Consider the following 11,455-nt stretch of genomic DNA (forward strand, 5'->3'; position numbering starts at 1 on the left):
CGCTCTTCTCGTACCAGAGCGCGTCAGTAATTTCCTGCTGCCGTTACTGTCTTGCTGACCGATTCCGTTTCCCCGTCTCTTGCTGATGAACCTGCAGGGCACGCGATGGCCGCCGAAGGGGACGAAGAGGGCGCGGCGCCCAAAGTGGTCGGGCTGGCGCTGAGCGGCCCCAAATCCAGCGCCTACGTCCTCCGGTGGGCGCTCCGCAACTTCGCCCAGGACGACGCCCCTCCCGCCGAGTTCAAGCTCATCCACGTCCTCACCCCGGTCCTGGCCGTGCCCACGCCATGTACGCAGCGCCACGGCTCTTCACGCCCCGCCGCTCCTTCCTCCTCGTCGCTTCCGCGCGTTCGAGTTTGCTCTCGCCGTATGCATGCTCACCATCTGTTTGTGTTTGTGCCTGTGCCTGTGCCTGCTTTCAGTGGGACACCTCCTCCCGATTGACGAAGTCAGCACCAGCGTCGCCGAAGGCGAGCTCGAGAAAATGTGGATCGAGAAGCAGGAAATGCTGCAGCGCTGCAAAGACACGTGTGATGAAAACAAGGTTGGTTTGGATCAGCAAGTGCTCCTGCCTTTGCATTTCATGTTCTAGAATGAATCTGAATGAATGAATGAATCAGTGGATCGACCCCCTTCTATGTTGGCTGGATTTATTTGTTTGTTTAATTGGCTCAGGTTGACTTGCCTTAACAAGTACTAGTACTCCATTTCCATTTCATAGTCTACACTGGCTGAATGAATGCATCAACCCCTTGTCTGTTGGTTGAATTTATTTGTTTACTTACTAGTACTAGGCCCAGGTTGACCTGCCTTAACAAGCATATCTCCATTTCCTATTCTAGACTGGCTGAATGAGTGCATCAACCTCTTGTCTGATGGTTGAATTAATTTCTTTACTTACTTGGCTCAGGTTGAAGCTCAAGTACTGCTTGTTGAGGGTAAAGATGTCGCGGATACCATTTCCAGCCTTGTTTCTCAGTACCAGATAAAGAACCTCGTCGTCGGTAACCCTCCCAGCAAGAGCCCATTCACTAGGTAGCTCCTCATAATCATACTCATACCTGTACCATACTAATTCGTGATGAATAAGAAATAATGTGCGTGCTCCTGTTGACCATTGGATCTTATAGGAGGTCCACTGCAAGTAGGACGGCCTGCAAAATTTGCAAGAGTCTCCCCAGCTTTTGCACAGCATATGTTGTTTCAAAGGATGGATTGTCTTCAGTTCATGTTCCTGAATCAGAAAGTGGCTCGCCCTCTGGCTCTCCAGTACCAAAAGGCAACTCTGGGAGCTCCAGCACCAAAGAATTTACAGATGGAACGTCCTCAAGATCCGGTAAGGCCCCATAGGCGTCAACCTATCACCAAATATTTCTCACGTATGTTTCCTTTTCTGTGCATCCCTGGCGTGCAATATATCCCTTCCCATTTTTCATTGCTGCTGGAACTGTGAAACTGCAGCAAGCTTGCATGAAGACATAAGCCTATTATTGTTTCTAGTACTTGGCTTAAAAGTATAATCTCAAATGCAAAGATAGACAAGTTGGAGTTGCTTATTTCCCCTTCTCATCATCTGAATGTTACCTGTTCCCCTGTCTCATCAGATTTGGATGGCAGTTCAGCGCCGGGCCTGCCTAGTTTTACTCTGAACGATTATCTCACTGGAAATGCACCAGTATATGCCAACATGGACAGAAGAATTGCCTCACCCACTGGTGCTGAAAGCTCTATATTAAGTCAATTTCGGGGTTCGGACAAGGTGCCAACAAGTTCACTGCAGGAATTAATGCTTTCAGACAACAAGGTTGGTGGTACAATTTCTTGGTTCTTGACAGACTTCTAATTATATGAACGTCTTCATTGAAACTATAGTTACGCGTCAAACACATACCTTTTGCTTTGATTTTTTCCCTAGATAATAGTTCATATATAACAAATTCTACAGTTTTTTGTTTGCTAACTTTGCTACAGTAATTTGCTTTCCCTCCAATCTGATTGATAACGAGTTACTATGGAGTTGGCACGTGCGTTATGGATCTTGAATTATTATAGATGCATTCCTTAATTAGGCCAATTGACTGTTGCTCTGGAAAAAAGAGGTGAATGGAATATATGGTATGTTTTGGGGATTGCACTCTTAACTCTGCTCTGATCTGATAACCTGTCCCATTGCAGGATGATGTCAGTACAGAGCTTGGAAAGCTGAACCTTGAACCGAGTCATAATAGGCTGCTGGCAACGGCATCCAAGGACGCTGATAGGGAGTCGAGGCTGGAGAAGCCCCTTGTACTTCCAAGCGACTCGTACTCAATGTTCACCTGGGAAGAGATTGATAATGCTACAGCGTCATTCTCACTCAAGATCGGAACTGGGTCTAATGGAACGGTATACAAGGGCCATCTCAATCACTTGGATGTAGCGATAAAGGTCCTTCATTCTGATGACAAATCCAGTACCAGGCATTTCAACCAAGAGGTAGTATTATGTATTTGCTGAATTCATCCTGTGCTTCTTCTTCTACTACTTCTAGTGAACTGTTTTTTAATTAGGCAGCACTGTGTGTGTGTGTGTTTTAATGGCCTTTTCATCATGACATAGTGAAGCAGCTAGCGTCCCATCTTGAGAAATTTTTATGTCAAAAAGTTATTTAAGTGACAATGTTCAAAAAAAGTTGATGCAAGTGCACTCTGTTTCTGCAGCTTGAGGTTCTGAGCAAGATACGCCACCCACACTTGCTGATGCTCCTGGGAGCCTGTCCGGACAGGGGCTGCTTGGTGTACGAGTACATGGAGAACGGCAGCCTTGCGGATCGTCTGCAGCGCAGAAAGGGCACACCGCCGATCCCATGGTTTGATCGCTTCCGCATTGCCTGGGAAATTGGGTCAGCCCTGGTGTTCCTGCACAGCACAAAGCCCAGCCCAATCATCCACCGTGACCTGAAGCCTGAGAACGTCCTCCTCGACCGCAACCTAGTGAGCAAGATTGGTGACGTGGGCCTGTCAACCCTGATGCCACCCAAGGAGACTCTGTCAAACCGCACGGTGTACAAGAAGACGGGCCTGGCGGGCACACTGTTCTACCTGGACCCGGAGTACCAGAGGACCGGGCAGGTGTCGGTGAAGTCGGACACGTACGCGCTTGGCATGGTGATCCTTGAGCTGCTGACGGCAAGGTGCCCGATCGGACTACCTGAGGTGGTGGAGCAAGCAGTGGAAGAAGGTCAGATTAGCAATGTCTTGGATGAGAGCGCGGGGGACTGGCCCGTGAGGGAAGCGCATGACCTTGCTCAGCTAGGCCTGAATTGTTTGGAGATGCGGAGCAAGGACCGGCCTGACCTCAACAGCGTGGTGCTGGAGGAGCTGGGGCGGCTGAAGCGTATCGCGGCCAGCGTGTCGGGGGTGGCGCTGCCAGGGTCTCCCAGTCACTTCAAGTGCCCAATACTCAAGGTACAGTAGAGTAATGTCGTCCCAGTGAGGCCTTGTTTGGTACTAGGGGTTTTGAGAGGATTGGTGGGGATAATCCCCACAGGGATTGGGTGAAACCCCAACCTTCACCCAATCCCTTTAAATCCCCATTTATCCCTAATCCACTAGGTAGGGGTAGTGTATTGGGTATTGAGAAAAATGTATTAAAGCTTGGGGATTTGTGGGGAAATGTGGGAATAAAACATGTCAAATACACTAGAACCAAACGGTGTTTTGGGATATGTGGGGATTTAGGGGTTTGACCAGGATAATCCCCACCAATTCCTTAAAATACACTAGTACCAAACAAGGCCTGAGTGTGTGTGTGTGTGTGTGTGTGTGTGTGTCATAGATAGACTGATGATATGGTTAAAATTAGCATGCATGTGGATGTGTGGATTGATAGCTTATTGTGTGTGTTTGTGTTTGGTTGCAGACGGTGATGTATGACCCATGCATCGCGTCGGACGGGTACACGTACGAGCGCAGCGCGATGGAGATGTGGCTGTGCGACAAGGACGTGTCGCCGGTGACCAAGGCGCGGCTGCGTGACAAGACGCTGTTGCCTAACCTGTCTCTCAAGAGCGCCATCGTGAGGTGGGTGGCCGATGGGGGGAGGCCTGTGAAGGAGTAAGGCTAATGGTAAATACTACTACTAAGCTAGTCTAACAGAACAGAGTGCTGCACATATCATGGGGGCTTGGTTGGGTTGGGTTGGGAGAGAAGGCTGATGGTATTGGTGGTACAGAGAGTAGACTGCACATATCATGGGGACTTGGTGTCTGCATAACGTGAAGGAGCAATTTTGCAACGATACTATCATACTAGAGTAGGTAAGTCGTGGAGATGTCCAGGAGAGGAAACCCTGAGTTGAGTTGGTCTTGAAAATAGAATACGGAAAAATTTGGTTGGATTGGATTGGATGGATGCCGAGGTTATGGCATTGGAACTTCTTGGATGATATATGGCTTTGTCCTTTGTTGTTGTTAGCCTTGTGCTGTGAAGCCAGATTGAGATGAGACGAATGGAATGTGGATATCTTTTTTGGGTGCGGGATTAAAATAAAGAGTTGCTAATTTTCAGCTAGACTGAAAACAACCGGCTTTCAGTCAGATTTCTTGTCCGTTCGATCATTGCGTGATGATTCGCGTTCGCTTGGGTCGTTCGTTTTCTGTTTCACGGGTTCGCGCCTGGACGGTTATGTCTGCACGTTATAACCCATGGTTGTCATGCTTTGTCGCTTGGTGTCCTTGAGCTGCTTTGGCTTGTGTTTTGCTGCCCCCGATTGAACAGTTTGCTAGGTTTGGGGGCTGCTCTAGGCTATTTAGGCCTTGTGTTTTTGCTCCTCTGTGTGCAGTTTGGCGTGGTTGTTGCTCTGCAAGTAGTTGAGAGATAGCTAGGTTTGTTTTGTGTCATGGCTCATATGTCTTTCTGGTTTTGCAGTGCTGCGTCTGCAGCTAGCTCCTCGGTTGGTTATTCTTAGTTTGTGTAGACGAAGCGGTAGGTGAATCCCTAGTTGTACTATTTACACCATGTCTTTGTATTGATTTTTGTAGTTGAGAGCTAGTAGCAAGTTTCATCTTGTGGTGTAGCTGCCCTTTTGCTGTAGTGTCTTTTCCAACAATTGGTTTATGTACCTTGTGTCTTATGCTCAAACCTGGAAGTAGAAGGATCATCAAACCAAGAAACCTTTTGATGCATGATGCCCAAAACGTAGAATCATTTTGAAGTTGCTGCGCTCAATGCCTGGATACTAGGACATCATAATGCTGAATGATGGGAAAATAATTCCATGCAAAAAAGCAGCTAATTTATAGGAGAATTGGTGCTTCTCGATTATTAAGATTAAAAAGGCGTCCAGTTTGGTGCTTTCTTAGGAGCCTCGCTGTCACCAAATTCCTTGTGTGCTGGTGTTAGCTTGCCCGTGCAAATCAAATCATCAGATCCAGGCAATTCAAATCGTTGTGTAGAGTGCAAATCATGATATCCAGACAGTCCTAGTGCTACATGTTGAAGACCTTGACACATGTACTTGGCACCTTGAGGACTCTATAAAGGAATGGTGGGTAAACAGATCAAGACGATGACCTGTGCATATTCCAGTGTAAGAAAGGATTGCAAAAATTGATGTATGATGGCGGGTAACCATATTCTCTAAATGATTCCATGATTAATTAGTTAATATGGGCCTGGAGGGAGGCATTCTCTTTATCTTGCTGGAATGCATGCCATGTTTTTGCAGCCAAGTGGACCTCCATAGCTTGGTTAACTGCTTGCACAAGACGATGGGCCAACGAAGAGTTTCATCCCAGTATTGTTTCTGTTTATTTTGATCCGCTGATTTGGGCAGTGAGTGATGATCCATCATTCAGGGGAAGTACACGAGTCTCAACTTCACACAACTCCCTCCGCACCAAAATATAAGACGTTTTTGTAGTTCAAATTGAAATCAACATTAGAATTACATGTGTTGAGATCAACATTAGAATTGCAACATTGATGAATTCGCCATGGAGTACCTCGTCTCCACCTGCGGACTCACCCGACCTCACGCGCTCAAGGCCTCCGCCAAGCTTTCCCACCTCAGGTCCCCCGCCAACCCCGACGCCGTGCTTGCCTTCCTCGCCGGCCTCGGCCTCTCCGCTGCCAACGTCGCTGCCCTTGTCGCCAAGGACCCGCAGTTCCTCTGCGCCAGCGTGGAGGGCACCCTGGCCCCCATTGTCGCGGAGCTCATCGGCCTCGTTCTCTTGCGTTCTCAGATCGCGCGCCTCGTCTCGATCACCGGCACCACTTTCCGCTGCAAATCCATCGTCTCCGGACTGCACTACTGCTTGCCCCTCTTCGGCTCCTCAGAGAACCTCCTTCGGGTCCTAAGAGTGACTCCGTTCTCAGGTCTGACCTCGAGCGGGTGGTCAAGCCTAATGTCGCCTTCCTGCAGGAGTGCGGGCTAGGTGATTGCGATATTGCCAAGCTCTACGTACTTAGGCCATCGCCACTCAGCATCAGCACGGAACGCATCCGGACAGCAGTGGCATGCATCGATGGTCTTGGTGTACCCCGTGGATCTCCGATGTTCAGACATGCACTACAAGCTGTTGCATTCCTCAGCGAGGAGAAAATCACCGCCAAAGTGGAGCACTTGAAGACCACGTTCATGTGAACGGATGCCGAGGTGGGCATTGTCGTTTCTAAGGCTCCAACGTTGCTGACGAGGAATAAGGAATCGCTGCAGCGCAGGTCCGAGTTCCTCATCTCTGAGGTGGGGTTGGAACCGGCATACATCGTTTATCGTCCGACAATGCTCACTTACAGCTTAGAGGGCCGGATCAGACCCCGGTACTATGTCGTAAAGTTTCTCAAGGAAAATGGATTGCTCAAGCATGACCCGAGCTACTTTACTGTTTTCAAGGAGTCCGGGAAGGCATTCAACAAGATGTTCATACACCCTCATAAGGAAGCTGTACCACACCTTGAAAAAGACCACGCTGCTGCTTGCCCACTAATTTCAGATCCACATAAGCCAAGAACGGGCTCTGATGTAACTGTGTGCTGGTTGTCCGCTGTTGTATGACTGTTAGATGCTGGGTTGATCGTTGCTAACTGTGATGGAAATGATAATTTGAGCCCTGTCTCCTGGTAATTACTTGGTAGTTTCCTAGTAGCTTCTGGACATGCAAGTAGGTGGTAGTACCTGTGCATGTTCCTGGTAGTTTCTTAGTGCATGGATAGGAAAGTGCTATGCACTTACGTGGTGGTGATCACGCAAGGGCTGTGCATGTACGTAGTAGTTCCTAGGAGTTTACTTTAGCTTGACCAGGTAGCCTATAAAAGGACCTGTGCCCCATCGGTTGTAACCAGGCCATTCCAAGTTTGTAATACCAGGCATTTCCTCCTTCTAGTACCACCGTGTGTGCTCCAAGCCTCAAGTTCTGTGTACTACTACTATTGCTACTAGTGTGTGTATGTGATACACTAGTGAGTGTGTGAGTAGTACGTGTGTGTGCATAAAAAAAGAATGCAAATCCCATTTTTTGCAGCATAAAAAAAGAGATGTGAGGGTATGAACACTAATATTTATTTTTTTAAATAACTAAAACATTGAAAATCTAACTAAACTGAATTTCTAAGCATGTCATTTTCAAGTACCCCCAACAATTTTAGAGATTCAGAATAGTGGCCAGAAATACATCTTGGGTAGTTGAATAAAATAGTTACCACACAATGAGCACCAAGCAAAGAGAATGACGGGGATGAAACATCTTAATTGTGAAGTACTGATAAGATAACCAATTGCCAACATATATAGTCATGAGATGCAAATCCCATGGATCAACCCTGTGAAGAAACACTAACAACAGAACCGATTTCACATGAGGTAAGATGCAGACTTTGGATTTCCGATAAGAAATTTTGGAAGATAACTATAGGACCGACATAACTGCTGGCATAGTGAAATACGTACATCCACTAATCTAAATTACCTATTACTACATGGCTGGATCCATGCATGCTGACCACCAGCACACTGAAAGAAGATTCTCTATTTCTAATTTCCTGGCGGTCACCACGTCGTCCAGTCGCTGGCCATGTTGACTGCAGAGAAAGGTGGGAGCGTCCAGTCGCTGGCCATGTTGACTGCAGAGAAAGGTGGGAGCGTCCAGTCGCTGGCCATGTTGAAAGAACAAGAACAAAACAATCCCAAACTCCTTCCATAGTGCCGTTGTCCAGCCGCCGATCTGCGTCATCTGGCCACTCCTGCACAGCATCCCCACCTCGTCCTTGTGCTGGTGCTCCAGGCTTCTTCTTGCCCGCGACGTTGACTGCAGAGAAAGGTGGGAGCGATGGATGAGGGAGAGAATCGAAAGAACAAGAACAAAACAATCCCAAACTCCTTCCATAGTGCCGTTGTCCAGCCGCCGATCTGCGTCATCTGGCCACTCCTGCACAGCATCCCCACCTCGTCCTTGTGCTGGTGCTCCAGGCTTCTTCTTGCCCGCGACCTATCTATATGGCCACCACGCCTCATCGATCTAGGCCCGAATCACCAAGCCTCGCCCATACCTGAGCATGTCGCCGAAGAAGATGTTGCTGCTGGAGTAAGATGTGCATAGACAGCCAGGAAGGGAAGCATTATATGGTACTACCTGCGAGGTTTGCGACTTTACCAGACATTAAGCAAATGACCTGAATTAAGGAATGATAATAGCCATAATCGCGAGCTTGAAGGGGAGCATGGCAGTTTCCAGCAGAACAATGCCATGATTGCGAGCTTGATGGAGAGGAGACAAGTTACCAGTACACGAGGCGCCTCTCCCTCGCACGCACCTCACACCTTGCGCTGGATTGGATCGCTGGAATCGACCGGATGGACTCGTCTTCACCTGGATCCCGCTCCTCCGGTCGCTGGGACCGACCGGACTCGATCCCATCCCTATGGACGGACGCACCCCGACGGTCTTCGATCTGGAATTGAGCCCTTAGCCTCCTGGATTAGGGTTCGCTAGGTTGGGCTCTCGAGTAAAGCCGACGCGGTCGCTCTCGGGTCCCTCCTTCGAATGGGCTGCCGGCTCGCCCAAGGCCCAATGCGCCACAGGCGCCCGTTTCGGCCTGTGGAGCAGCAGCCCACAGGACAGCCGGCCCAGTTAACACAGATCGCGGAACAGATCGCCAAACGCACGAAATCGAACGTTCAGGAAGTCCCAAATCGGGAAAACGGACGGCCGAAAACGCTAATCGCTCAGAAGGCTCGCTTTAGGTGCAGTTATACTGTCCTTAACTAATAGAGTCTTGCAGAATCTCTTTCAAATATAGGAATAGTGTGTACCTCAGTTTACAAACCAACCTGTGCGAGGATGGTGCACATCTATTTGTTCCTGATTTGAGGCTGTAGAAGTTGGAAGATCTCAGGTGTGTGCTTGCAGTAAGGCAAAGGATAAGTCCATGCTATACTGGCCAAGATATGTGATTTAAAGATCAGCTATATGTCCCTTTCTCTGGTGCTTGTTGAAATATAGAAACAATATGAATGAAATGCAGGCGAGGGGAACTGGTTGATCAGTAAAGCGGCTTACCACCGGGTGAGAAGATGTGGAGTTTTTCATCAAGCAAAAAGTGGGTGGGCAATAGGAGCATACTGATTTACTGAATGTGGATGGTGCTTTCTTTCTTCCAGGTGAAGATGTGCTAAAACTGCATGTTGATGGTGCTTTTTTTCTTCTTTCAGGAAACGAGAGGAACCATGGCGGCAATGGCTTTGCTGTACTATACATCATTCTGAAGGCTCTGTTAGTTGATGGTGCCCTGAAGCTTCAGTGACAAGTACGGCCTGATGATGGCATGAGTTCTAATCAGGGAAGCTCCTACTTTTCTCTTTTCTGAATCTTGCAAGTTAAGTAATCCTTCTAGTATTGTATATACTATAGATTTGAATAATCCTTCTAGCATCTGGTGCTTTCATCAATTCTGTACATTTTGTTGGATCTTCACTTGGATGTAAACAATTTTAACGAGTCACACATGCATGTAAACAATCCTGCCGGAGTCCCCTTTTGTTTCGAAAGAATTTGCCCATCTCCCCATTGATCGACACCGCTGTTTGCCCACAACTAATCAGGTGCATAATCCTATGAACAAAGCCTGCATCAAAACCCTTTTTGAGCAGCACCTCCCGCACGAACTCCCAGTTCACGCGGTCGTAGGCTTTCTCGAAATCTAGCTTGAGCAGAACCCCTTGCTCTTTTGTTCGTTTTAGCTCATGCACGATCTCCGCGAGTGCAATTGGTCCCTCCAATATGTTGCGCCCTTTGATGAACCCGGTCTGACACCTACTAATCACCCGTTGAGCAATAGGTGTCAGCCGGACGGCGTAGGCTTTGGCACACAGCTTAAAAGAAATATTAATTAGCGTGATAGGCCTGAATAACTTGATGCAATCCGCGCCCTTAACTTTTAAACGGGCCAGATCCACTTGGCCCAGCGCAAAGCCATTGACGATTGCGTGAAACACATGTTTCAGGCTCGATCATTTTTTTTGAAAAACTCAACCGACCACCCATCAGGACCCGGGGCCGTGCCCGCTTTCATGGAGGCAAGTGCACGGTCAATCTCCTCCGGGAGAAAAGACAGGACTAGTCCTGCATTTTCTTCCCGAGAGACCCGCTCGGGAGGCTCCCACTAATCCTCCCGAAGACAGAGCCGCTTCTCCTTGGCCGTCCCTAACAGCCCTATGAAGAAGTCATAAATGTGCTTACTGATCTCCGCCTGGATGACCAAGACCCTATCCCCATGATTAAGGCGAAGGATAGCACATTTACGCTTTCTTCCGTTGGCGTACGCATGAAAGTAACCTGTATTTGCGTCGCCTTTGGTCACCCACTTGATGCCGCCCCTGCGGCGCCAATACTCTTCTTCGGCTCTCAGGATGGAGAGCACTTGGTCTTCCAGCGTGTATCTCTACGCCCACTCCTGCTCAGAGAAGGTTCGCACGTCCGCCTCCGCGTCAAGCGTTGTGATTTGATCCATCAGCTTGGCGCGTTCCTTTTTGGATTCGCCACCAAAATTGGCTCCCCAGCCCCTGAGGAACGCACGAAGCCTAGCCGCGGCTATCGACCAAAACTCGGCCGGGCCCCTTTGGGGGCCCATATGAGACACAATAGAATCCCACCTCTCGCGCACCATGCTCTCAAAGCCCTCTGCTTCAAACCATGTTGTTTCGAAAAAGAATCTACTACGACGACGAATCTGCTCCTCCCCTGAGGAAAAGATCATCGGGATGTGGTCAGATCCGATCCTAGTCTCTGCCACTAACGAGCACATCGGGAAAAGCGCTTCCCACTCCGGGGTAAAAAATACATGATCAAGAACTGACCTAACCGGACGGAGCTGTTTGTTGGTCCATGTATATCTCGCCCCGGTCCGGGCAGCCTCACGTAACACTAGTAGAAAACAGGGCTATGGTCCAGGCCGGCTCAGCCCATTAGTCCCGGTTCAGT

General features: G+C 48.6%; 1 protein-coding gene and 1 pseudogene across 1 annotated transcript; both read left to right on the forward strand.

The window, feature by feature from the left end:
* The first annotated feature begins 74 nt into the window (after window positions 1–74).
* LOC125529992 (U-box domain-containing protein 52-like) lies at window positions 75–4,546 on the forward strand. The gene is made up of 8 exons (XM_048694407.1): window positions 75–289; window positions 423–544; window positions 911–1,035; window positions 1,131–1,336; window positions 1,605–1,804; window positions 2,176–2,475; window positions 2,700–3,446; window positions 3,901–4,546. The coding sequence occupies exons 1-8, from the start codon at window positions 106–108 to the stop codon at window positions 4,096–4,098; spliced, it is 2,082 nt and encodes a 693-aa protein (XP_048550364.1). The 5' UTR covers window positions 75–105; the 3' UTR covers window positions 4,099–4,546.
* Window positions 4,547–5,598: 1,052 nt separating this feature from the next.
* LOC125529991 lies at window positions 5,599–7,336 on the forward strand (annotated as a pseudogene).
* Window positions 7,337–11,455: the final 4,119 nt, after the last annotated feature.

The sequence above is a fragment of the Triticum urartu genome, unplaced genomic scaffold (genome assembly GCF_003073215.2).
Source record: "Triticum urartu cultivar G1812 unplaced genomic scaffold, Tu2.1 TuUngrouped_contig_5998, whole genome shotgun sequence".
NCBI classification, from domain to species: domain Eukaryota; kingdom Viridiplantae; phylum Streptophyta; class Magnoliopsida; order Poales; family Poaceae; genus Triticum; species Triticum urartu.